We start from the raw sequence: 27,858 nt of genomic DNA on the forward strand, positions 1-27,858 counted from the left end.
TACTAACAGGGGCAGTACCTACAGACCGTCAGTGGTATGGCACATGGTTTCACTTTTCAAACACAGTGACTGTGTCCATCTTTCATATACTGTCTGCTGTGAAATTACTTTCAACAGTGTATTCACCTATTAATTTGGCCATTGCAGCTCTACAAGCAGTCGCACAAAACTGAATTTATCAAGGCAACAAATTTGAGCTCCTGCAGAAAATGAATCTATTAGATGAATCACTTTAAATGTTTGCTTTTGATTCTGAAATAAGCTGCCTGGAGTGAACCTGTCGCAAATTGCATCTGCATCCATGCATAGATGAAAGTGGGCTGATTTTCTACAAACTGCTAAATCCAGATCCTGCCACAGGTATGTTTTATGCCTGTATTTATCCAAACTTAAATACAAATGCAAAAATCAATACAGATGCTAAATCAGGCTGAGACTGAGGATGTGGGCAGACAGTTTTTCCACTCTTGGATCTGCATGGTATCAAAGATAGGGAATGTCGCAAATATGGGCACCTCTGCTTGTGAGCACAGAAGCGCCATCTGCCTTATAAACCTTTTTGCGAGGGGCAGCCAACAGAAGAAAATCAGCTTTAAGGTAGAGGAGCTAAAGCAGCTCATTTCAAATAGAGGATGAAATGAATGACTGCAGTAAGACCCAGGGTACAGCTGCAGGGAGCTCAGGCTTGTTTCACTGTAGGATGTCTTCCTCCACAGAGCCACAACAACCACATTAATGTAATAAATTGAAATAAATGATAATTATCGTTGAAAATACTGGATTAACAGCTGGAGCACCACTATGAAGCTCATGGGAGCATGGTCTCTCTAACACACCCACTGGATGAAACGATCAAACAAACTGGACTTTAAAAAATCTGAGAATTTTTCTCCTTTGAAGATGGCCTGCTGGTCCCCCATGGCCAGCTTTGTTAGGACTTCTTGATCAATGTCACTTCCTGTGGCAATCACCGTGGAAACCACCTGGTGACTACGCATGGTTTTAACTGCCCTCTCCAGGTGGATGCTGTCAGTTACGCCGTCTGTAATGAAAATGAATGAAACCTCTGCATTGCGCCTCGTTTTCTGGGTGTTTCCTTTGCTCAGGATGTTGTAGATGGCATGGAAGGTGGCAGATGTCACATTTGAAGAAGAATCTAGATACTGTAAGGCTGCTAAACCATTAACAATGGTGGCAGGGTCATGTGTGAGCTCAAAGGCCACTCGATTCTCAGACTCCTTGCCGAACTCCATCAGTGCCAGGCGGGCTCGTTTTCGATCAGTTATGCTCCTGGCCAGTCCCAGCCTGTCTGCCACCTTCTGAACAAATTCACGGACAAGGAGGAAGTTCTTCTCCCCAAGGCGCTCTGAGCCATCTAATAGAAATACCAAATCCACTGGCCGCTCAACACAAGGGGCTACGTCAGGTTCTGAAGTGAAAGAAAAAAAAAATCGCTTCCTGAAATGCATTTCATCATAAACCAGTCACCTAACTACAAAACCAAAAACTTACCACTTCTACAGGGGAGATCAGGGCACTTAATTACTGGATCTGACAGAGAAATTAAACAACCCCAGGTTAGAAAAATGCCATCAGAACAACACTGTCAGCCTGCTGGGTTTATTGATACAGGCTTACCAGGACAAAGCACAGTTTCCATCTTTTCTAAGAATTCATCAGCCACCAAGTCGGAGTAACGCTTCATTTCAGTGGCCCGGGCCTTGTTGTTACATGCAATTGACACCAGAGTCTCACTGTCGTGTTTGGTGTCAAACATGTCCCCTATCCCAATGGCGTTCACCACCACAGCAGGGTCGTTGCAAAGGTATGTGAGTTGATTGTCGTCGTCTCGAGGGTCAAAGCGGCCGTCTGTGACCACAACGACGGACACTTTGGATCTGGCTCTCTTGCTGTCCCTGATGAGGTTGTCGTAGGCATACTTCAAAGCAGAGGGGGTGAAGGTGCCACCAGCAATCCACTTCAGATTCTTCACTGCTGTTTTGAAGGCAGACATGGAATTTATGGTTGGGTCATCAAGGCGAATGCTCTCAAAGGTCCCGTTGTGACTGTACTGTACAACTCCAACTCTCGTGCCTAGAAGATGCAAACATCTTAAATCAGTTTGAGAGTTCAGCTCAAACAAACAAGCAAACAAAAACCAAGGTAGATGGGACTGTATTTGTTTAATCCCACAAAAATTCTTTATCATGTTTGTACATCTTTTTGAAAAATCACCAGAGATATAGTAGATGTTGTAAGAGAACTACAGATGCGGTGGAGGAAACACATCTGGATGCAGGATTTCTAATCACCTGATGTGCAATGTATTTAAAAATGTGGATAACAAGGAACCTGTGACAGATGTATACTGAGAATTTGTTAGGGACTACTTATCAGTAATATTGGTGCATTTACAGCAACAAGATGGTTGTGGAGTTTCCTCAAATTGTACTTGCTGGAACACAATGCTAACTTTTGTTTTTGCAAAGGTTTTAGACAGTGTATGCGGTGTCTATAGTGTAGTGGTGTACACATTTGCTCAATAAGTGGGTTAGTCTGTGGAGAATTAGATTATAATGCACCAACTTCGCATGCGTTCAGGCAGCAGACTTCAAAGAAGTATAACAGGAATGATATTTTGGCGTTGTGTTCTCAGGATGGACGTGAATCGACCATTTTTATGGTTGAAATTTGAAATAATACAGGTTTGATGGCTGAAAATGACCAACACTGACAGTCTGTCATTGTTACTGTACAGTTGGTGTTACTAAAGATTGCTTTTTAGTCGTTTGGGTAAGTCTGTTTATTCAGTGAGTCCCTTTTTCTTCTTTTATAGGATTCAAAGGAGCGCCTGCTCGCTCGACTTTACCAGTTGGTGATGTAGGTTCGGTGGCCATAGATCCCAGCCTGTTGATGGTGTTGATAACAAAGTTCTTTTCCAGGGTGAAGTTTGTCAGCCCAACACTCTCTGAGCTATCAATTACAAAAACAATGTCCATAGCTCCACAGTGCTTCTCGCAGTCTGAGATAGAAGACAAGAGACCATCAGCATGTTAAAAGGCCATATTTATGGAGCTGTGTGAGTGATTCTATTTTCTTACCGCAGCAACCACACGTCTCTTTGATGTAAGTCATAACATCACAGTCCTGCAGTGGTGTTTATGCAGGTTAGAAAAAACACATTGGATAAAGAAATTCTTGCATTTAAAATGTGTCATATTTTAAAATCTTACTCACGGTGAGCCCAGAATCGCCTACTGGTCCTGGACCCCCCTGCACACACACAGTACAAAGAGACAGCAATGCAACCGGATCTCAAATTTGCATGCATGGTCAGATCATTATTTGTGTGGATGTAGCTTACATCAGGCCCACGTTCTCCTCTGGGTCCTCTCGCTCCTGGCTGCCCTGTCTGGCCTGGATCCCCCTAAACACACATCATTTTTAATGTAATGACTCAATTTTCTGCAGAAAACAAACTAAGCATCACAGATGCAGTGTAAATGACTCAACAAAACACTGATGTTATTAAGTGTTGCTGACAATTTAACTGTCTGACACCAAGAAAAATCACACCACACTCGTACAGCTGCTGTCACATGATGCTCTGGGACTGCTGCATCTGGTAAAATATCCAGCAGCTTAAATGGCTTTGTCCTTTATCCTAATGCATGCACATATTTTATTTTCCTTGCCATATTTTACCCCCGTCACTGTCCCTATGGTGTAAAGGCAAAGTGATGTGCTCAAAGACTCAATTCACCCTCATTTATTTTCTTTTATCACTTAACCTCAAATGACATACAGCCATGCACTGCAGATATTTTCATTTCATCAGCTGAGCTTTTGACATGCTATTTGTCTCAGATTTCTGCCTCAATTACAATAGAACAGAGGTGGATAAAACTTAAATTAAGACAGCAAAACATCTATTTCCACAAACACTGGCCATGCTTATACCAAGCAATCCAAATAGAATAACAATGCTCCATACAAAGACCCAAATCAAAATAAACTTTTCTCAAATGGACCAGAAGACAAAAAAAAACAAAAAAACAAAATAGAATTCCAAAATAAATGTTTTAACTTGATTACTTTCTGGCCATGTTCTTTCTGTGGATTGTCTTAATGTAAATGACTGAGGATTTTCTTTGGAACTGCTCTCTGCTACAACAGTAGTCCCATTGAAAAGTAGTCACAGTGAGGTCCAGGCTTTATCCTGTGTGACTACGACATTTGACATCTTCATTTTGGGCAAACTTTACTCTAGCGTGGGTGTTGTGGCAGAGATCTCATATAGATACTTCAAACCTGACTAAATAATGTCATAACCATCTGTAGGGCCAGATGCTCCAAGAGGTGAGAAGAAAGTTTTTTCATAACATACGTGAATCAACTTTCAAGCCTTTTGAAGCTGAACAGCACGCACAACGGAAATTTTGAAGTTTGCACATGAATTCAATCAAGGAACCCGTTGACTAGTTTGCTGACTTAGAGCCTCTGTGGACAACTGTGTATACAGCGGATATCCAGGTCAAGACTTTCTGTCCTGTTTACGACTGCAGACAGTTGAAAAAAAAAAAAATACAAATCTAAATGATCAGTGGTTTAAAGATCGAATCTTACAGGCTCTCCTGGCTGTCCTTTATTTCCAGGTTCTCCTTTGGCGCCACATTCACCTCTGCTCCCTCTGGGTCCTCTCCTGCCTTTTTCACCCCTGTCTCCCTTTAAAGAGCAAAATTACTTTAGACATAAGCAAAAACATCTTAAGACATGCAGGACATTTTATGAGGTAAAGAGAAAGCTATACAGGTGGTCCCCTCGATCCAGGATAGCTGAAGCCTGGTCTTCCTTTGTCACCCTTTAGGAGAGAGAGAGAGAGAGAGAAAAAAAACCCCCATGAATCAGAATAATTTATTTACTGACAGTCATGAATAGAAATATCCTGATTTTTTTTAGACCTTTGGTCCAGGTGGCCCAGTGTCTCCCCTTAGTCCAGGATCTCCAGGATTTCCCCTGATGCCCTGCAGCCACAGAGGGTAAAATATTTTATATCAAAAAGGATCATCTCCAAAAAAAAAAAAAAAAAGCAAAAATGGTGATAAGAATGTTGTGACGAACATCTTCTCCAGGACTGCCTGGTCCTCCTGGCTGACCCCTCGGTCCCGGTAGTCCCTGATCTCCCTGACACAAAGAGAAAGTAACAGAAAACACTCTTACTGGACGTGACCTTGAGCTTGAGTCCACACACACATACACACACACACACACACACACACACACACACACACACACACACACACACACACACACACACGCACACACAGAATGACTTGTGCTGATGTGGATTTCCAAGTAAATGATTTCAGACTTCTTTAGAGTTTCTTATAGTTTTTCATGATAGCAGGGCCAGCTTTCAGTTCATGAAGGCATGGCTCCAGTACTGGAGGTCTAATGAAGGCGTGCCAGGTTCTTGGGAAGCTGCTGAGTCATTGCTCATCAACAATCCACCCACAGCGTGATCTTCTCACCTTAGCGCCCTTGAATCCACTTTCCCCAGGCTGACCTCTGCTTCCCTGTGGGCCTCGTTCTCCCTCAAAAAATAAATGACTGTGTCAGAACTCACACCAAACCATTAATCACTTCCCAATATATACAAGACACAACAGTAACAGAGAGGAAATAATTCTGCTTCAGGAAAATGTCTGAGGAATTTCTCTGAGATCAGCCACTGAAACAGAGAACCATATTATACTAGCTATGAAAATGTTTCAGTTCCTCAGAATAGTAAACACTCAAGAGACATGAACACACATTGCACTCGTCTTTCTCACAGCCATCCATCCATCCATCCATTTTCTTCCGCTTATCCGGGGCCGGGTCGCGGGGGCAGAAGCCTAAGCAGAGAAGCCCAAGCTTCCCTCTCCCCAGCCACCTCCTCCAGCTCATCCGGAGGGACCCCAAGGCGTTCCCAGGCCAGCCGAGATACATAATCTCTCCAGCGTGTCCTGGGTCTACCACGGGGCCTCTTCCCGGTGGGACATGCCCGGAACACCTCACCCAGGAGGCGGCCAGGAGGCATCCTAATCAGATGCCCGAGCCACCTCAACTGGCTCCTTTCGATGTGGAGGAGCAGCGGCTCTACTCTGAGCCCCTCCCGGATGGCCGCACTCCTCACCTTATCTCTAAGGGAGAGGCCAGCCACCCTTCGAAGGAAACTCATTTCTGCCGCTTGTATTCGCGATCTTATTCTTTCGGTCACTACCCAAAGCTCGTGACCATAGGTGAGGGTAGGAACGTAGATCGACCGGTAAATCGAGAGCTTCGCTTTTACGCTAAGCTCCCTCTTCACCACGACGGACCGGTGCAGCGTCCGCATCACTGCAGAAGCAGCCCCGATCCGCCTGTCGATCTCCCGTTCCCTTCGCCCATCACTCGTGAACAAGACCCCGAGATACTTAAACTCCTCCACTTGAGGCAAGAACTCGTTCCTGAGCCGGAGATGGCACTCCACCCTTTTCCGGCTGAGGACCATGGCCTCAGACTTAGAGGTGCTGATTCTCATGCCAGTCGCTTCACACTCGGCTGCGAACCGTTCCACTGCGAGCTGGAGGCCCCCCCCTGATGAAGCCAACAGAACCGCATCATCTGCAAAAAGCAGAGATGAGACTCTGAGGCCACCAAGGAAGAAGCCTTCCGCCACCTGGCTACGCCTAGAAATTCTGTCCATAAAAATTATGAACAGAATCGGTGACAAAGGGCAGCCCTGACGGAGTCCAACACCCACAGGAAACAAATCCGACTTATTACCGGCTATACGGACCAAGCTCTCACTGTGGTTGTACAAGGACTGAATGGCCCGCAACAATGGGCCAGACACCCCATACTCCCGCAGAACCTCCCAAAGAACACCCCGAGGAACACGGTCGAATGCCTTCTCCAAGTCCACAAAGCACATGTAGACTGGTTGGGCAAACTCCCACGCACACTCGAATATCCTTGAGAGGATAAAGAGCTGGTCCAGCGTTCCACGACCAGGACGAAAACCGCATTGTTCCTCCTGAATCCGAGGTTCGACTAACGGACGCACCCTCCTTTCCAGCACCCTGGCATAGACCTTACCGGGGAGGCTGAGGAGTGTGATCCCCCGAAAGTTGGAGCACACCCTCCGGTCTCCCTTCTTAAAGATGGGGACCACCACCCCGGTCTGCCAATCCAATGGCACTGCCCCAGATCTCCACGCGATGTTGCAGAGGCGTGTCAACCAAGACAGCCCTACAACATCCAGAGCCTTCAGGAACTCAGGGCGAATCTCGTCCACCCCAGGGGCTCTGCCACCAAGGAGTTGTTTAACTACCTCAGTGACCTCACCCCCAGTGATGGTCAAGTCATCCCCCTCATCCCCAGACTCTGCTTCCACTACAGAAGGCGTGTCAGTGGGATTCAGAAGGTCCTCGAAGTATTCCTTCCACCGTCCGACTATAGCCTCAGTTGAAGTCAGCAGCACCCCCCCCGCACTATAAACAGTGTGAGTGAAGCACTGCTTTCCCCTCCTGAGTCGCCTGACGGTTTGCCAGAATCGCTTCGATGCCGTCCGAAAGTCTTTTTCCATAGCCTCACCAAACTCCTCCCACACCCGAGTTTTTGCTTTGGCCACTACCCGAGCTGCATTCCGCTTGGCCTGTCGATACCTGTCAGCTGCCTCCGGAGTCCCACAGGCTAACCAAGCCCGATAGGACTCTTTCTTCAGCTTGATGGCTCCCTTCACCTCCGGTGACCACCATCTGGTTCGGGGGTTACCACCACGACAGGCACCAACCACCTTGCAGCCACAGCTCTGAGCAGCAGCCTCAACAATGGAGGTGCGGAACATGGTCCATTCGGACTCAATGTCCTCAGCCTCCCTCGGAATGCTGTCGAAGTTCTGCCGGAGGTGGGAGTTGAAGATCTCCCGGACTGGGGCTTCTGCCAGGCGTTCCCAGCGCACCCTCACAATACGTTTAGGTGTGCCAGGTCTGTCCAGCATCTTCCCCCGCCACCTGATCCAACTCACCACCAGGTGGTGATCAGTTGACAGCTCAGCTCCTCTCTTCACCCGAGTGTCCAGAACATACGGCCGCAGATCTGATGATACGATTACAAAATCGATCATCGACCTGCGACCTAGGGTGTCCTGGTGCCATGTGCACTTATGGACATCCTTGTGTTCGAACACGGTGTTTGTTATGGACAAACTGTGGTTTGCACAGAAGTCCAATAACAAAACACCATTCGGGTTCAGATCGGGCAGGCCGTTCCTCCCAATCACGCCCCTCCAGATCTCACTGTCATTGCCCACGTGAGCGTTGAAGTCTCCCAGCAAGACTATGGAGTCACCAGATGGAGCACTCTCCAGCACCCCACCCAGCAGCTCCAAAAAGGGTGGGTACCCTGAACTGTCATTCGGCGCATAAGCGCAAACAACAGTCAGGACCCGTTCCCCAGCCCGAAGGCGCAGGGAAACTACCCTCTCGTCCACCGGTGAAAACTCCGACGTACAGGCAGCAAGCCGGGGGGATACAAGAATACCCACCCCAGCTCGCCGCCTCTCACCGAGGGCAACTCCAGACTGGAACAGAGTCCAGCCCTTCTCCAGGAGACTGGTTCCAGAGCCCAGGCCATGCGTTGAGGTGAGCCCAACTATATCTAGCTGGTATCTCTCAACCTCACGCACTAGCTCAGGCGCCTTCCCCACCAGAGAGGTGACATTCCATGTCCCAACAGCCAGTTTCGATAGCCGGGGATCGGTCCGCCAGGGCCTCCGCCCTCGGCCACCGCCCGACACACATTGCACCCGACCCCTACGACACCTCCTGCGGGTGGTGGGCCTGCAGGAGGGCGGGCCCATGTAACCTCTTCGGGCTGCGCCCGGCCAAGCACCACGGGCTAATGCCTGGCCACCAGACGCTCTCCCTCGAGCTCCCTCCCCAGGCCTGGCTCCAGGCTGGGGCCCCGGTAACCCTATCCCGGGCAGGGTAAACTGTTACCTTGTTTTTTCACTCATAAGGGTCTTCTGAACCGCTCTTTGTCTGGACCCTCACCCAGGACCAGTTTGCCATGGGAGACCCTACCAGGGGGACAAGCCCCCAGACAACATAGCTCCTGGGATCACTGGGACACACAAACCCCTCCACCACGATAAGGTGGCGATTCTCACAGTTCTTTCTTAATTCATCTTTCTTTAAAGTCATAAGAAACCAGTGCTGCCTCCTGGTATTTCAGGCAAGCAGCTCCCTCATGTTCTTCTCACATATATATCTCATATTAAACATGAAGCTATACATCTTTGGTAACTTTTCTAAAAGTAAAAATAAGCTAAAAGTGAAATGTCATATATACAATGAGAAAGTCATTAAATATTTTGACCCACCTTTGGCCCATTTGGCCCACCAGGTCCTGGAGCCCCCTTTCGTCCTGGGTTTCCTCTCCTCCCCTGTTAATATGCATTTAATCATTTTAATTTAAACATTTTCAAAATGAGGGCTTTTTCAAATAAAAATGACTTAAAATACCTCTTCGCCTTTTGGTCCAGGTGACCCTTTCTTCCCCTGCAAGTGTTAACAGTTTGAGTCAGATTTGTAACATTAGTTTACTTTATAATACATTTATTATGTATATTATATAAAAACAAATTCTGAGCTGTACCGGAATCCCTGTTTGTCCTGTCTCTCCTGGATTTCCAGGGTTTCCTCTTTCACCCTAAGGAATGGGGATTCAGTTTTAAAGCAAAGAAAGATCTTTTGTTTTTTACTTGTTTTTTAATTTGAAGGTTACCTTTGGTCCTTGATCACCCCGAGGGCCAGGTGGGCCGGACTTTCCAGGAAGGCCTGCGTCACCCTAAACCAAAACAAAAAAAAGCCCCCAAAAATACATAATTGAAGACATAATATAACTGAGTTTATATGGAAAAAAAAGGACCAAATTTGGAAATGTCTCGTTTTAGTCATAGACTCAGGGTCAAAGATATCTCTGTGCACATCCCAAATGTTTAGTCTGAGTTGTGCTTTGGCTACATTCATGCTGTGCAATTCAGAAAATAGTCTGTACATCAAGAACTGGTTGAAAGAAATGTCTACTAAACTGCTGCAGCTGTCAACTCTGTCAGACAATTTAGCTACGGAAAAAAAGAACATTTATTCTTTGTATTTACTTGCTGTCATTTCACTGTATCTGTGTAACATAAGTTTGCATGGCTGCAACAGATAGGAGGGCTCCTGTTCATGAATACAGGATAATGCCACATTAATGCAACATATTAACTGCTTTTCAGACTAATGCTCAGATTCTTGGTGATATATATCTCCATAGTGGGACTGCTGGAGCTGAGGTGAGAGGTCAGGTATACCAGGGACAGATCACCAGTCTGTCACAGGCTAACACAGAGAGAAACACACCCATTCGTGTTCATATTCATGCCTATGTCCAATTTAGAAGCACCTGCCTTAACATGCATTTGAATCCAAGTCCTTCTTGCTGTGAGGTGATGTGATGTGATGTGAGATGCTAACCACTACATATCTTAATTTGGCTTAAGCCGCAGAATGCCTTAATAAAAGCAGGAATTACAATGGATCATCTCTCCAACGGGAAAAGAAGATATGGGACAGGATGGGCAAATAATCTCAGTGTGACAAATATTTTATTTCACTTTATTGCTCATTTATTCATGTTTACTTGAACAACCTGCATGAAACAACACAGTGAGAACATGTGGGCTGATGGATCTAAGATGTGCTTGTCAGGACACTGTAGTTTCAACACGGCAAACCTGCTTCAAGAAAATTTACTGTCACATGATTAAATAGCCTTTTCTTTTCCTGAGTTCTTATTATTTCTCTTTCCTACACCCACCTCATAAAATTTTCTTTCAAGATCAAGGCAAGGTGGTCAATGAAAGAAGGTAAGAGGTAATTTTGTGGAGCGTTTGACCACAGCACAGACATAGTGAAGATAAAGGCGATAGGTGGTGATACAGAGATCTTGAAACAGTCGGTCTTATACCTATTTTTCACTGGCCTTTCTTGGTGCCTGTGCTTTTTGGCAATCAGACCACATTTTGAGAGTTTTGTAAACTGAACAGTCCGTAATGTTATGAATCATGGTATCTGAATCATCTGTAAAGTTCTTACTATAGCATCAGCACCGCGTAGGAGGAAAAGGATGAAGTTTGAGACCAAAGACCAAAAGAAAATCCCAGTAAAAGCTCTGTACAGCTAATGATAATAAAAACTGGTTTACTTTCTGTTTTCATAGCTTGCACAGGCATTTGGCATTTGATCCCAGCAGAGCACATCATTCAGCTGCTCTGATAGCTGTTAAGGCTTTATAACATTAGAAATGGTTCTTTGATGCTCTGTTGTGCTATCTTCAAGAAGCAGGCTGAAAATTTCCCTCTGAAGCCTTTTCTAGTGATAGTGTTTTCCTGTCATATATTTGACTTGTAAAAAATGTTGTGAAAAGTCAAACTGGATCAATTAGGTATTCCCTCTGAAACTTATGACTAAAACATTAAAACACATCTAAATAGGCAGGTATTTTTAGCTGCTCCCCTTTTTTTCCCCAAGGGGTTGCCACAGCAGCTGGATATTTGATGTGGCACAAATTTTACACTGGATGCCCTTCCTGATGCCCTCCTCTTTATCCAGGACTGGGACCAGCAGTGGCTTGTGACCCCCAAGGTTGGGCTTGTGTTTCCTCCCACCTGCAAACAGGTGACCTTTCTCATATCAGGTGAATGTGATAATCACTACAGTATGGAAACACCTTCACTAGAATCCATCTAATTATTGTGAATGATGTTAGGCTCAAGTGCTGCGCTTACAAACTGACCAGTTACCAAAATGCAATCAGTTTTTGTGTTATCCCCGAAACCTCTGGTTTGTCAGCATGTTTTTCAAGTTCATTTGATGAATAACACAATATTCTTTTTTCAATCTGAACTGAAAAATTATATATTAGTGATTTAATTCAGACCTTTTGTCCTTTGTCACCTGGTGGTCCAGTTTCACCAGCATCCCCTGGGTAGCCACTTAGTCCCTTTTAGAGACAAATAAAAAGTGGCTCAGTTAACCAGAAAAGCTTACAATACTAAAATAAATAGTATATGTTAAAGATAATCTGTGAAGCTATATGTCTGATATAAGTTGTTAAAATGAAACAGAGACATACACATAACTTACCTGGCACTCAACTTACCTTGTCACCTGGATCACCATTACAACCAGGAGCTCCAACTCGTCCAATTTTCCCCTGAAGATTTCACGGGAGCATTCAGATAACATCAGTATATTTAACAAAATCACTATAATGGCAAAGATCTCGTATAAACACTCACCTTTTGCCCATCAAATCCATTCTTGCCAGGTGAACCTGCAATGCCCTTCAGTGAAGAGATCAAATGAACTCCAGTGCATAAAATGCTCATGATTCTGGATGTTGAAGCGTATGAAAATGAAGCATTGATCTGCTTTTTACCTTTGCTCCACTTAATCCAATTTCACCCTGTTGAGAGAAAGCGGACCCATTAATCCCAAAAAGATTTCTTTCAGTTTAACAAATGAACAGAAAGTAGGAATATAAGGATATTTAACTCTTACCCTGTCACCTTTCAAACCAGGGTCTCCCTACAGAATAGCCCAGAAGGACAAATTAATGAGATAAAATTGACATCTTCCAATTGTAATTAAATTAATTGTAATTAAATGAAATCATCAACCAGCAGGGCTCAGCAAACCTTTGAACCAGGTCGTCCGATTGGGCCTTCAATGCCAGGATCACCCTGAAAAATAATAAATATATCCAGCAATAAATAACAATACACTTTTTTTATACAGTGAAAATATATTTAGGTTTCTAAGTATATAAGTTCTATGTACCGGTCTCCCCCTGTCACCCTTTGGCCCTGTAGCACCCCTGTCTCCTTTTGTGCCCTATAAAAAAAACCAGAGGCACTCATATTTCAACAGAGGAATTATCAGCACAAGTGGAAATAAACATTACTGACTTTAATTTTGCCTTTTAATTCTCACTTTTGGACCCGGAGGTCCTCTTGGTCCAGGGAGCCCAGGAGTCTCAATGCATCTTGGTTTATAACACTGAGAAAAAAAAAAAGAAAAAAAAACATAAAAAGAAGATTTTTAAAAGACGGGTCTTGTTAAAAGGGAACTATTATGCTCTTTCCAGCTGCACATTTTCATTCTTGGACTTTGCTACAGTAGCTTTGCATGAGTGAATTGGGTATAACTACTCAGTATTCAGTCCTTTGACTGAAACAAGCCTTTTTAGATTGGCTGCCTCCTCTAAACAGAAGATTTGAAGAGCAAATGGGCAGGGTTTCTGCACTTATGGTCATGATGTGAAATTTAAGCCATGTTTAATATAAGCATCCACCATTGTTACAGCATATAAATGACAGAAAATGAAGAAAAGAATGACAGATACTCTTTAATAACATGCATATTTTCTTTCCTACCTGTAAATATGCTTGGTATTTCTGCAAAAAAAAAAGACAACAGTCAGTGAGAGTCACCTGACAGTGATACAAATTTTTAAATAACTTGCAACTGATACAAAGGAAGTCATGGCTAAAAGATGTCAGATCACCATGGCTTTTATGATACGATCAATGGACTCAATGCTCATTCTTGGTTTCCCATCAACGATTTCCACCACTACGTAGTCATTACGGAACAGTTCGTACGGAGAGCTCGCTATCTCCCTCATTCCAAATTCGTCAATCATCCTGGACGCTGCAACTGAAAAAATCTGGATCCCTCGATCTCGAGCCTTTTCTGCCATCATCTTGATGCCCGAACATGGATTTCCTGTCACATGGCCATCAGTGATGACCACAGAGAAGAGAACGGCCTTTGTCTCTGTGTAATGTTGAGTCATGTGGTGAGTCATGTTTTTGAGGGCACAGTCTATGTAAGTGCCTTTGCCGAGGTATCGGATCGAAGCGAGATTCCTGATGAAGTTCTCTCTGGTTGTAAACTGACTGAAGACCACCTGCGTCTGGGAGAAGTGCAGACCTCCTATGGACCACGTGATCTGGATCTGGCCCCTGTACTCTTCATCAGCTAGCCTCTGGGCAAAGATCTTTGTGAATTCTCTGATACTGTCCACCAGGCTGCCGGGCGGGGGCTCTTGCAATGCAATGGTCTCTGAGGTGTCAATGGTGAAATACACCCTGATGGGACAGTCGATTATCCCTATTGGAGGAGAAGACAACTTACTGCACTGTCACATTTAGTTACAAAAACAATGGCATTTACCAAATACTGATGCTTTAATACTTAGAGCTGTACAGTAAATATCTGAACAGTTTCAAAAATAGTTTACTATTAAGACTTTTAATATTCATGCCATTGTTTGGAGAAACGGCTCTGAGAGCCGGCTTTGGGAGCCGGAGACAGCGGCAGGAGTCAAAAACTCTTTGAATGAGGTAAAACGGTCTGCCGGGAATGTTACCATGAATATGGCTTGTTTGTCAGTTTACTTTCATACATAGGATAAAGTTTAGTTACTGGACAAGAAGTCAGTTTGAATTAATTTCAAATGAGAGGTGGAAAAATCATTTTGGCTCTTCTGCTTAGGCCAATGGTTTTAACCTTTTGCGTGGAAAAATTTTTTATGCTCGAAGCACAGGTCGAGGAGGAGGATTAGCTGCAATCTTCAATTCCAGCTTATTAATTAATCAAAGACCCAGACAAAGTTTTCATTCTTTTGAAAGCCTGACTCTTAGTCTTGTCCATCCTAATTGGGAAAATCAAAAACCTCTTTTATTTGTTATTATCTATCGTCAACCTGGTCCTTACACAGAGTTTCTGTCTGATTTCTCAGACTTTTTATCTGATTTAGTGCTCAGTTCAGATAAAATCATTATAGTGGGTGATTTTAACATCCATGTAGATGCTGAGAATGACAGCCTCAACACTGCATTTAATCTATTGTTAGATTCAATTGGCTTCTCTCAAAATGTAACGGAGCCCACCCACCACTTTAATCATACTCTGGATCTTGTCCTAACATATGGCATAGAAACTGAAGACTTAACAGTATTCCCTGAAAGCCCCCTCCTGTCTGATCATTTCTTAGTAACATTTACATTTATTTTAATGGATTACACAGCAGTGGGGAATAAGTTTTATTACAGTAGAAGTCTTTCTGAAAGTGCTGTAACTAAGTTTAAGGATCTAATTCCTTCATTGTTATGCTCTTCAGTGCCAACACAGTACAGAGCAGCTACCTAAACTCTGCTCCCAGTGAGGTCGATTATCTCGTCAATAGTTTTACATCCTCACTGCGTATAACTTTGGATACTGTGGCTCCTCTGAAAAGGAAAGCTTCAAATCAGAAGTGCCTGACTCCGTGGTATAATTCACAAACGCACAGCTTAAAGCAGATAACCCGAAAGCTGGAGAGGGAATGGCATCTCACTAAATTAGAAGATGCTCATTTAGCCTGGAAAAAGAGTTTGTTGCTCTATAAAAAAGCCCTCCATAAAGCTAGGACATCTTACTATTCATCATTAATTGAAGAAAATAAGAACAACCCCAGGTTTGTTTTCAGCACTGTAGCCAGGCTGACAAAGAGTCAGAGCTCTGTAGAGCCGAGTATTCCTTTCACTTTAACTAGTAGTGACTTCATGGATTTCTTTACAAATAAAATTTTAGACATTAGAGAAAAAATTATTCATAACCATCTCAAAGATTATTCTTCATGTTCGGCTGCTTTCAGCACTGCTGGTATTTGTTTAGACTCTTTTGCTCCAGTTGATCTTTCTGAGTTAACTTCAATAGTTACTTCCTCCAAACCAGCAACATGTTTGTTAGATCCCATTCCTACTAGACTGTTCAAAGAAGTCTTTCCAATTATTGATGCTTCAATCTTAAAAATGATCAATCAGTCTTTATTAGTTGGCTATGTACCACAGACCTTCAAGGTGGCTGTAATTAAACCTCTACTTAAAAAGCCATCACTTGACCCAGCTGTCTTAGCTAATTATAGGCCAATCTCCAACCATCCTTTTCTCTCAAAGATTCTTGAAAGAGTAGTTGTAAAACAGCTAACTGATCATCTGCAGAGGAACGGTTTATTTGAAGAGTTTCAGTCAGGTTTCAGAATTCATCACAGTACAGAAACAGCATTAGTGAAGGTTACCAATGATCTTCTTACAGCCTCTGACAGTGGACTCATCTCTGTTCTTGTCCTGTTGGACCTCAGTGCAGCTTTTGATACTGTTGACCATAACATTTTATTACAGAGATTAGAGCTTGCTATAGGTATTAAAGGTACTGCACTGCAGTGGTTTGAATCATATTTATCTCATAGACTCCAATTTGTTCATGTAAATGGGGAGTCTTCTTCACACACTAAGGTTAATTATGGAGTTCCACAGGGTTCTGTGCTAGGACCAATTTTATTTAAATTATACATGCTTCCCTTAGGCAGTATTATTAGAAAGCACTGCATCAATTTTCATTGTTATGCAGATGATACTCAGCTTTACCTATCAATGAAGCCAGATGACACACATCAATTAGTTAAACTGCAGGAATGTCTTAAAGATTTTAAGGCCTGGATGACCTCTAATTTCCTGCTTCTAAATTCAGATAAAACTGAAATTCTTGTTCTCGGCCCCACAAATCTTAGAAACATGGTGTCTAACCAGATACTTACTCTGGATGGCATTACTTTGGCCTCCAGTAACACTGTGAGAAATCTTGGAGTCATTTTTGACCAGGATATGTCCTTCAATGCACATATTAAACAAATATGTAGGACCGCTTTTTTGCATTTGCGCAATATTTCTAAAATTAGAAACATCCTTTCTCAGAGTGATGCTGAAAAGCTAATTCATGCATTTATTACTTCTAGGGTGGACTATTGTAATTCATTATTATCAGGCTGTCCTAAAAGCTCCCTGAAAAGCCTTCAGCTGATCCAAAATGCTGCAGCTAGAGTACTGACAGGGACTAGAAAGAGAGAGCATATTTCTCCCATATTGGCTTCTCTTCATTGGCTCCCTGTTAAATCTAGAATAGAATTTAAAATTCTTCTCCTCACATACAAGGTCTTGAATAATCAGGCACCATCTTATCTCAAAGACCTCATAGTACCATATCACCCCAATCAGGGTTATTATAGTTAACGAAAACGAACGAAATAACGAAAACTGAAATTGAAAAAACATTGTCGTTAACTGAAATAAATAAAAACTAAAATTAAAAGGAAGAAACGACAACTAACTAAAACTGAATTGTGAATTTACAAAACTAACTAAAACTAACTGAAATTATAGATATTGTTATTTTTTCAAAAGTCTTGTGGATTGATATGAAATCATTTTTTTCCTCTCTCCGAGTTTAAGCTCGGAACGCCGTCGGGCAAATGGGTGCGCATGTGCGTGCGTGCGCACACCGCGCTGCTCCTCAGAGAGTCCCATGTGGTGTTTTTTTTTTTTTTTTTTTTTTACTATGATAGCACAGATAGCAGCGAGTGTCTTGTTGTGGATGATGTTGTGGATGATGTACGGAACACTTCTTAGTCAGGAAAAAAAACACCAACATCAAAGTAGACCTGAGAAGAGCACACAAGGCAGCTACGGAAACCGCTCTCATCCTACAAGGCAACCCGGCCTCCACCTCCAGAGAAACGTGACTACTCGTCGGGTCAACGCAGCCACAACGTTGTGTTTAGTCCTTTTGCGTTTCCGGCTACTTTATCAGTCAGATAATAACAATCAGGACTAATAATCAAAGCATCAATATAAGGACTCACAAATGTCAGCAAATTCCTGGAGGGAGCTGCTGAAACTATGGGAATGGACGTGAAGAAATGAAGAAAGTGAAAAAACAGGGACAAATATGTTTGCACCCTAAAAACTGAGCACAAAGAGCAAGGACCAAAAAAAAACCCCCCAGCACACAACCACAAGGTAATTAACACACGCAATCCAGCTATACATGCATAAATGCGGACATGAGGTCGGACACTTCCGTAGGCTACAGAGGCCGCAAAGACCCTGCAAGTCTAATCAGCGAGCATCTAACCAAGCTAGCTCCAAAACAGAAGCAGCATCAGGTGGTGAGAACATCAGGATGCAGCTGGATTTGAGCTTTGACTCCTTCAAAGAGTTTGTTTTTGTCAAACACCACATGTAGCTGTTATTAATCTGCTGCCCTGAGGCTGAACTTTATTGGGAGTTTATTGTAGAATTTATCGAGTTTTGGAGTTCATATTGTTATCAGTGTCTCCCTGTTGATGTTCATGTGTGTCCTTAATATTACACACATTTAGCATGTAGTTCTGCTGTCTGTGAGCAGTTGGTTGCTGAATTTATTTCTTTAAAGGGTATCTTTAAAGCGTACCTGATTAAGTATGAAAATACTAAAACTAATACTGAAACTAACTAAAACTAAGCATAAAACCAAAAATAAAAACTAATAAAAACGAGCAAAACCACTCTGAAAACTAATTAAAACTAACTGAATTAGAGAAAAAAAAGTAAAAACTAACTAAAACTAAACTATAATGTAAAATCCAAAACTATTATAACCCTGACCCCAATAGAGCACTTCGCTCTCAGACTGCTGGCTTACTTGTGGTTCCTAGGATACTTAAGAGTAGAATGGGAGGCAGAGCCTTCAGCTTTCAGGCGCCTCTTCTGTGGAACCAGCTTCCAGCTTGGATTCGGGAGACAGACACCCTCTCTATTTTTAAGATTAGGCTTAAAACTTTCCTTTATGATAAAGCCTATAGTTAGGGCTGGATCAGGTGACCCTGAACCATCCCTTAGTTATGCTGCTATAGGCCTAGTCTGCTGGGGGGTTCACATAATGCACTGTTTCTTCTCATTCACCTTATTTACTTTGTTTATACTCCACTCTGCATTTAATCATTAATTGATATTAATCTCTGGCTCTCTTCCACAGCATGTCTTTCTCTCCCCTCAGCCCAACCTGTCGCGGCAGATGACTGCCCCTCCCTGAGCCTGGTTCTGCTGGAGGTTTCTTCCTATTAAAAGGGAGTTTTTCCTTTCCACTGTCGCCAAGTGCTTGCTCATAGGGGGTCGTTTTGACTGTTGGGTTTTCTCTGTATTATTGTAGGGTCTTTACCCACAATACAAAGCGCCTTGAGGCGACAGTTTGTTGTGATTTGGCGCTATATAAATAAAATTGAATTGAATTGAGTGTGTGGGAGGAGTTCGGTGAGGCTATGGAAAAAGACTTTCGGACGGCATCGAAGCGATTCTGGCAAACCGTCAGGCGACTCAGGAGGGGAAAGCAGTGCTTCACTCACACTGTTTATAGTGCGGGGGGGGGTGCTGCTGACTTCAACTGAGGCTATAGTCGGACGGTGGAAGGAATACTTCGAGGACCTTCTGAATCCCACTGACACGCCTTCTGTAGTGGAAGCAGAGTCTGGGGATGAGGGGGATGACTTGACCATCACTGGGGGTGAGGTCACTGAGGTAGTTAAACAACTCCTTGGTGGCAGAGCCCCTGGGGTGGACGAGATTCGCCCTGAGTTCCTGAAGGCTCTGGATGTTGTAGGGCTGTCTTGGTTGACGCGCCTCTGCAACATCACGTGGAGATCTGGGGCAGTGCCATTGGATTGGCAGACCGGGGTGGTGGTCCCCATCTTTAAGAAGGGAGACCGGAGGGTGTGCTCCAACTTTCGGGGGATCACACTCCTCAGCCTCCCCGGTAAGGTCTATGCCAGGGTGCTGGAAAGGAGGGTGCGTCCGTTAGTCGAACCTCGGATTCAGGAGGAACAATGCGGTTTTCGTCCTGGTCGTGGAACGCTGGACCAGCTCTTTATCCTCTCAAGGATATTCGAGTGTGCGTGGGAGTTTGCCCAACCAGTCTACATGTGCTTTGTGGACTTGGAGAAGGCATTCGACCGTGTTCCTCGGGGTGTTCTTTGGGAGGTTCTGCGGGAGTATGGGGTGTCTGGCCCATTGTTGCGGGCCATTCAGTCCTTGTACAACCACAGTGAGAGCTTCGTCCATATAGCCGGTAATAAGTCGGATTTGTTTCCTGTGGGTGTTGGACTCCGTCAGGGCTGCCCTTTGTCACCGATTCTGTTCATAATTTTTATGGACAGAATTTCTAGGCGTAGCCAGGTGGCGGAAGGCTTCTTCCTTGGTGGCCTCAGAGTCACATCTCTGCTTTTTGCAGATGATGCGGTTCTGTTGGCTTCATCACGGGGGGGCCTCCAGCTCGCAGTGGAACGGTTCGCAGCCGAGTGTGAAGCGGCTGGCATGAGAATCAGCACCTCTAAGTCTGAGGCCATGGTCCTCAGCCGGAAAAGGGTGGAGTGCCATCTCCGGCTCAGGAACGAGTTCTTGCCTCAAGTGGAGGAGTTTAAGTATCTCGGGGTCTTGTTCACGAGTGATGGGAGAAGGGAACGGGAGATCGACAGGCGGATCGGGGCTGCTTCTGCAGTGATGCGGACGCTGCACCGGTCCGTCGTGGTGAAGAGGGAGCTTAGCGTAAAAGCGAGGCTCCTGATTTACCGGTCGATCTACGTTCCTACCCTCACCTATGGTCACGAGCTTTGGGTAGTGACCGAAAGAATAAGATCGCGAATACAAGCGGCAGAAATGAGTTTCCTTCGAAGGGTGGCTGGCCTCTCCCTTAGAGATAAGGTGAGGAGTGCGGCCATCCGGGAGGGGCTCGGAGTAGAGCCGCTGCTCCTCCACATCGAAAGGAGCCAGTTGAGGTGGCTCGGGCATCTGATTAGGATGCCTCCTGGCCGCCTCCTGGGTGAGGTGTTCCGGGCATGTCCCACCGGGAGGAGGCCCCGTGGTAGACCCAGGACACGCTGGAGAGATTGTGTATCTCGGCTGGCCTGGGAACGCCTTGGGGTCCCTCCGGATGGGCTGGAGGAGGTGGCTGGGGAGAGGGAAGCTTGGGCTTCTCTGCTTAGGCTTCTGCCCCCGCGACCCGGCCCCGGATAAGCGGAAGAAAATGGATGGATGGATGGATGGATGAATTGAATTGAATTGAATTGTACCTGTTTGGCTAAATGCAGAGCTGTAAAGAGGCACACAGCTTGTCTATTAAATGTGGAGGTATCACTTTATTTATTTCTTTTGGTTATTATTATTTTTATTGATATTTATTTTGATTTATTAGATTAGAGTTTCAAACTAAATAGGCATATTTTAATAGCTGTTTTTTTCTAATTAAGGTTGATATTAAAAAATTGATAATTTGTTCATTACATTATCTGTGAGGATTTTTTCATGTCAGAACGTTGTTTAATTAAACAACCAGTTCTGTTGCCAGTCAGCCTACATAAATGCATTTTTTGACCATTATTAAATGTTTTCGGCCAATAAAACACATCAAACTTTGCACTTCTGTATGTTACTAAATTATTTTTGTGCTACTGAAATATTTAGCTTGCTAGTATATGAAGGAGTGTGAGGTCCACATTGAAAAAAAATCATTTTGAGCATTTTGAGAATAAAGTCAAAATCATCGAAGTTGTCATTTCAAGTCAAATAATGGCCACAGCTGCTATACTCTCTACAAAATGCCTTGGGTAGAAACAACTTGATCAGCTGTGTTATTGTGTCTTGTGGTTCTACATGTCCCCTCTGTACTGTACCAAGGTGCAGCCATCCTTGCATTTAACCATTGCCAGTTTGTGTGGTTTTTCCTTCTGAGCAGATGCAGCTTTCTGCACTCTCTCTTTAACGTCCTCATACTTATCACTACATCATGTTTATGTACTAAGAGAGAAATATTTTCCTTGTTACTAAAACCGATTCTAAAGTATAGTTTCACTAACTCATAATACAAGACATTCTGGAGGGTATAACAGACGTGTCGTGGCAGTTGTTTGACTTGAAACAACTTTAATCTGCACGTTTCGACTTTTATCTCAAAACTTTGAATTTATTCTCAAAATGCACAATTTTTTTCTCAATGTGGCCCTAATACTCCTTTGTACTAGTGCCAGTGCGGCCAGCTGATAAAGTAAGCCCTACAGCCTGGAATGACATGGTCATTATGCTTCATAAAAGACCCAAACCATTTTGTTTGGTGGTTTGTCCACTTCTTATGATTTCAAAAACATATATATGTAAATTATACATGCAATAATATAGGTGTACACAACACTATTTTTCCAAGAAACATTTGAAAAAGAAAAAAGTAAAAGATCAAATAGCATTTTTTATGCTTTGCTCCGAGTATTTACAGATCTGTCAGGTTTCCGATCTGTGTCCCCCCCCCAATAGTAAACTCCTTCCTACGCCCTTGGAAATATGTATGACTGTTAGTTTAAAACACTTGTAGCCAGGTGGGAAAGATGTTTTTAACTGTGCCACCAGATGGCACTGCTCTTTTTTGGGGTATCCCTTCACTCACTCTGTTTATACACCACTGTACTGTCCCGTCTCTCTCTGCTCTCTTCTCCTTCCTCTCATCTCCAACCAGTTGCAGCAGATGGCTACCCCTCCCTGAGCCTGGTTTTGCTGGGCGTTTCTTCCTATTAAAAGGGAGTTTTTCTTTCCCACCGTCACCAAATGCTTTCTCACAGGGTGTAATATGATTGTTGGGGTTTTCACTCTATTATCGTATGGTCTTTATCTTACAATATAATGCATCTTGAGGTGATTTGGCGCTATGTACATAAAACTGAAGTGAACTGAATTGAACTGTGAGCACAAGGAACGTTGGGGAATAGTGCAGAGACATTCATAGAAATATGCTCACACGTGTGATGTGACGTTTGTACGCAGTGATGTTTTCAGGGACCGGAGGCTTGTTATCTTGAGAAGTGTGGAAAACTGTTGGAGCACTGGTTATGAAACAGGCCAGCCTGACCATTCATCCCTTGAAAACCCATGTAATCCATTTTCACAATCTTCTGGACTGATGCACTGGACAGTGTTTATGTATTTGATTTCACAGCTTTATTGTAAAATTTTCTACATGTGAATGTAATATGGTTAACTGCTAAACTGTAGTTCTATGGTTTAGCAGGAGGAGCTGCTACAGTTATTTTTGCACTTTTACTCTTAGCTTTGCACAAATGTATTTTAATTCTTGTATTTTTTTTATCTTAACCTGATTTTTTAAAATTCAGAATAAAGGGCTGGTTGATTTTGCTAGGCTACACAGTTAAAATGATGAAAAAGATGAAAAGGGAGATGAAAAAAGGAGAAGAATTAGCAGCTATCAAAGAGGTTTATGTATTGTGCTGCTACTGTCAGCATACTAATGAGGTAGAGCAAGCCTGGCCATAATACCACTTTGCACCTTTAGATTGGCTAGTGAGTTAATATAACATCCACTCTGCTCTAATTTGAAGTAGCACTGACCAGACATTGTTTTTTCTTTTAGAAAGTCTGCAATTCTGAAATTCAGTCTCAGGGCAAAGGTCACTTTTCAAAAAGTGACTTGAGGAGAATTCACTGGACAGCTAGGATTTGTTTTTAGCTTGGTACCTCTTGCCTGGTCTATGCTGCATACCAAGATTGTGTATTTTCTTTTGTAGATCATCATGCAGGCTAGTTGTTGGTTGACTGCATGGTGTAGCAATATTTGGAAACCACATACTCACTAAAACATGTTGTAGAAATTAAAGAGAACTTAGGACCTGAAGCATTTGCTTCAGTGTTTTTGCAGTCAAGTTAAAAACTCATCCAGTAGCTTGTAGAGACACCTTTAGCAGCAGTAACTTGAAATAATAATTTTCTGTATGACTTTATCAGTCTCTCACATCATTGTGGGGGAATTTTGGCCCACTCTTCTTTACAGCATTGCTTCATTCATTCACTGAGGTTTGCAAGCATTCCTTTCTGCACAGCCTGTTTCTGCCTCAGCATTTCAATCAGTTTGAGGTGTAGACACTGGGCTATTGCTACACCTTGATTCTTTTGTTTTTTAGTCATTCTGTTGTATATTTGCTGCTGTGCTTGGGATTATTGTCCTGTTGCATGATCCAGTTTCCGCTGAGCTTTAGCTCTTGGACAGATGGCCTCACATTTGACTCTAGAATACTTTGGTATACAGAGGAGTTCATTGTTGATTTAATGAATCCAAGGTGTCATGTCCCTTGGCTGGAAAAACAGGCCCAAATCATCACCACAGTTTAGATGAGATGCTTGTGCTGTGTGTAGTTTTCTCCACTGTACATTATGGCCACTTCGGTCTCGTTTGTCCAAAGGACATTGCTCCAGAAGTCAAATTCAACAAGACAGCAGGGGGCTTTTAGGACTTTATTTCATAGCACTGTGTAGAGTGAATCACCCACTCAACCAAGTGAGGTATAAGGGTGCCTGCTTCTTGATATAAGTAAGAATATTTTAGGATTAAGATACTGTACTGATTGCATCTGTAAGTAAAGCAGCATCACCTTTTCATAACTGGCACATCTACAGATTGGAGATAACTTTAGTTGAATGTATTAATTTTATGCTACTTCAGTACCACAAAATGAAATACTTTAAATTAATATGTTTTTCTCCATAGATCCAAATACTTTCACAACTGAATCAATTAGAGATCTTCATTCTACAAGAGAAATGTAGAAATTACCATTTTATTACACTAGAAAGAAATTAAGAGAACCCACTTTCACAGCCTCCAGGTATTGGTGTGGGCTCAGGTAAGAGGGGAGGTGGAGTTGGCTCTGGACTGTCACCTCGCCCTGGTATTGGCCTGGGTCCTCGAGGTGATGCACGTTGAGTGATTACAGCAGGAAGCAGGCACAGAAATATGAACCCTGAAAGCACTGCCATTTTTTTTTTCTGCAAAAAACAAGACACATTGGGATGAGTAAGATTGTTCTTCAGGGATTACTTTTCACTCTGAAGTTGTCTTTCTATGCAGGAAGTAGCTGTCAAACAAGTGAGTAGTCACAGAAGGCATCTACACAGTGCTTAAGAATTTTTAATGTTATTTTAAATCATGTCAGTGAATAACCATGCTGTGTGGAAACAGAGGAAAACAGAAGAATGTTGAAAGTAAATACCCTGTTTTCATTCCACCTGTTTAATTAAACTCAAATCATCAGGAACAGGAAAGATTTTGTGTAAGGAACTCCCATCCCATGGGAGCGGCAGTGTTTGATAAGAGCTGACAAGACACTAGTGTGTGCTGCTGCTGAGAAATGCATTTTCTGTAAGTGGAAAATTCCAGCAGTATAAACCAACATCAAAAATGACAAATGAATAAAACTCAGCTGAAAACTGCTGGTTAGTGTAAGGAGGGGCTTCTGCAGGAGGGGGTTCCAGACTGTTTCATGTCAAGAATTTCGAAATGCAAAAAAGAGATAAAAATCAAACCCGGATGCAGTGTTGATGTTGTACACTGGTGGAACGTAACTCATTTGGCTTCATACTCCAGCTCCATCACGTCCCAGAGGGGATACTGTACTGTTTTTTCCATTACATTTGCAAGGTATTTGCACGCTACTTTACACACTAACTAGACACTTCATTAGGTACACCTTGCTTGTACTGGGTTGGACCACATTTTGATTTCAGATCTGCCTTAATTGAATTTCCATAGATTCAACAAGATGGTGAAACCGTTCCTCAGAGATTTTGCTCCATATTGACATGATATCATCACACAGTTACTGCAAATTTAAATGCAAATCTATGATGCAAATCTCTCATTCCACCACATTCATGTTGTGAATGCTAAATTCTGACCCCACCATGCAAATGTTGCAGCAGAAATCCAGAAACATCAGATCAGGCAATGATCCAATCTTTGATTGTTTAATTTTGGTGAGTCTGTGTGAATTCAGTTTCCTGTTCTGAGATGACAGGAGTGACACCTGGTGAGCTTCTGCTACTGTAGCCCATGTGCTTCGAGGCTCGACATGTTGTGCATTCAGAGATGCTCTGCTTACCTTGGTTGTATCAAGTGGTTATTTGAGTTACTGTTGCCTTCCTATCAACTTGAAGCAGTTTCAATATTCTACTCTGACCTCTGACATCAACAAGACATTTTTTGCCCAGAGAACTGCTGCTCACTGGACCATTCATTGTAAATCCGAGAGGCTTTGATGGAGAATCCTAGTAGATCAGCAGTGTTTGAAATACTCAGACCAGCCTGTCTGGCAGCAAAAATCATTTAATCATTTTTCTTCCTGATTCTGATGCGCAGCTTGAACTTCAGCAGGTTGTCTTAACCATGTGTACATGCCTAAATATACAGTCAGTTGCTGCTATGTGATTGGTTGATTAAATATTTGTACTGATAAGCAGTTGAACAGATATGCCTAACAAAATGGCCGATGAATCTAGATGCATTTTTTAACATCAAAAAAGCAAGATCAAAAATAATGCATCTTTACAGATTACAGTGCAAACAAGTGGTTATAATAGCTCAGTTTTGCATGCACTGCCTTTGAATTTATCCAGGTTTAAGCATGGATACTAAATGTACATAGGTAGACTACATTTACCCAAATGAACTTCTTGACGCTCCAGTAACAGTTATTAAGTGCTTACTTAATTAGCATCTAAATGTTAATGCCAACATGACCAAAAAATAAAAAGAACAGAAAGTGGGAACTTTGGCAGAACAATCTCACTGAACTGCATTAGATGCTTTATTAGTGTACCTAAAAAAAAGTGTCCTTGTATGGTAAAGCTTAATTTTATTATTAAATCCTTTATTTAAACAGGTTGTCTCAGTGAAACTTTCTCTTTCTCATCAGAGACCTGTGCAGAAGAACCATACACAGACACACAGAAAATACAAATACATGTTATAGTATTCAGAAATTACGAAAAGCATACGCAAGACTGATTTTAGACATATAACTTTTTAAAATGTAGAAGCAGTTTCATATTTTTTTGCAATTTATTGAATTTGAAGGCAGCAAAGTGTTAAAATTCAGTTAGTGCAAGCTCAGTGGGAAACAGAGTTACAGATAACGTCCTGTGACCTGACCAGTGTAAACACGATATTTACATTTAAGCAAAAAGCAAAATTTGCAGAAGTGCCTTAGAAATAAATATATAACGGAGATTAACTTGTGCTACCATATTAAGCGGAGTACTGTAGAAGGGGAACACCCTTTCTTTATGAAAATAGCCAAAAAGTTTAAAAAAAAAAATAAAAGACAAAGCTTTTTTTAAAATCACAAACTACAGCTAAATGTTTTCTAAAATAAAGACCAACAGTGACGTAAAAAAGCAGAGGTAACCAGTAGACAAATTTAATCGGTCTATCAGTCGGTACGCTGTGCAATACAGTCCTCTAAACCTTCAGTACATTTAAAATAAAATGCAGGCTGCTTACCGAGGCGACGGGAAAGAGAAAGTAAACTCCAAGCTGAGATTTGAGACCTACAGGAAATTCAGGCAATTTCTATAGATGGTAAACTTGGTACAGCCACCTCAGTGGGAATGGTCCCATATCAGAAAACATCAGGGGGCAATTCTCGGTGGTTGCGTTTATCCGAACAAGCGCCAGAGACCCACGCACTTCAGCATTTCACTGGAAAGAGACGCTAATGTTTAGATGATTGTTTGCAGGCGGCTGGGGTTCCGCGCCGTCTCTAAAACAAATATAAGTCTGCAGATCTAAGAGGTTTTGAATAAATGGGAAAAGCTGCAATAAGCCTTTTAGCCACCTGATCTGACGGAAATAGATGTGAGGGTCACAGACTGATTCTCTCAAGAGCAGCTTTACAAACACATCGGCTCCTACTGCTGCATATCCTTACATGGAGACAGCTGCTCACACTCACCCCTCTGTTTATGTTTCAGGGCTATACAGCATGAGAGATATCATGCTGGAATTTAAGTGCTGAAGCTATATGAACTCGGTGACA

At 42.9% G+C, this 27,858-nt stretch overlaps 1 protein-coding gene across 1 annotated transcript; it reads right to left on the reverse strand.

Moving 5' to 3' along the window:
- On the reverse strand, positions 1-27,583 carry LOC115801288 (collagen alpha-2(VI) chain-like). Its single transcript, XM_030759068.1, has 28 exons — positions 27,324-27,583; positions 24,637-24,809; positions 13,642-14,249; positions 13,511-13,531; positions 13,068-13,133; positions 12,915-12,968; positions 12,773-12,817; positions 12,636-12,662; positions 12,514-12,540; positions 12,374-12,418; positions 12,235-12,288; positions 12,013-12,075; positions 9,814-9,876; positions 9,685-9,738; positions 9,552-9,587; positions 9,410-9,472; positions 5,532-5,594; positions 5,122-5,184; positions 4,962-5,024; positions 4,811-4,861; positions 4,627-4,725; positions 3,365-3,427; positions 3,238-3,273; positions 3,102-3,147; positions 2,870-3,022; positions 1,639-2,094; positions 1,513-1,551; positions 1-1,429 (listed from the first exon to the last, which is right to left on the reverse strand). Exons 2-28 carry the CDS (start codon positions 24,800-24,802, stop codon positions 828-830), a joined length of 3,126 nt encoding a protein of 1,041 aa, XP_030614928.1. The 5' UTR covers positions 24,803-24,809; positions 27,324-27,583; the 3' UTR covers positions 1-827.
- Positions 27,584-27,858: the final 275 nt, after the last annotated feature.

The sequence above is a fragment of the Archocentrus centrarchus genome, chromosome 21, assembly GCF_007364275.1.
Source record: "Archocentrus centrarchus isolate MPI-CPG fArcCen1 chromosome 21, fArcCen1, whole genome shotgun sequence".
Classification (NCBI taxonomy): domain Eukaryota; kingdom Metazoa; phylum Chordata; class Actinopteri; order Cichliformes; family Cichlidae; genus Archocentrus; species Archocentrus centrarchus.

Bases quoted from the DNA above. Each gene is read 5' to 3' on its own strand.
- LOC115801288 (XM_030759068.1), bottom strand. From the start codon at position 24,802: ATGGCAGTGCTTTCAGGGTTCATATTTCTGTGCCTGCTTCCTGCTGTA. The intron at 12,818-12,914 runs GTACATAGAACT...ATTATTTTTCAG, and splicing joins AGGGTGACAGGGGGAGACCG to GGTGATCCTGGCATTGAAGG. The intron at 4,726-4,810 runs GTATAGCTTTCT...TGCTCTTTAAAG, and splicing joins CTGGATCGAGGGGACCACCT to GGAGACAGGGGTGAAAAAGG.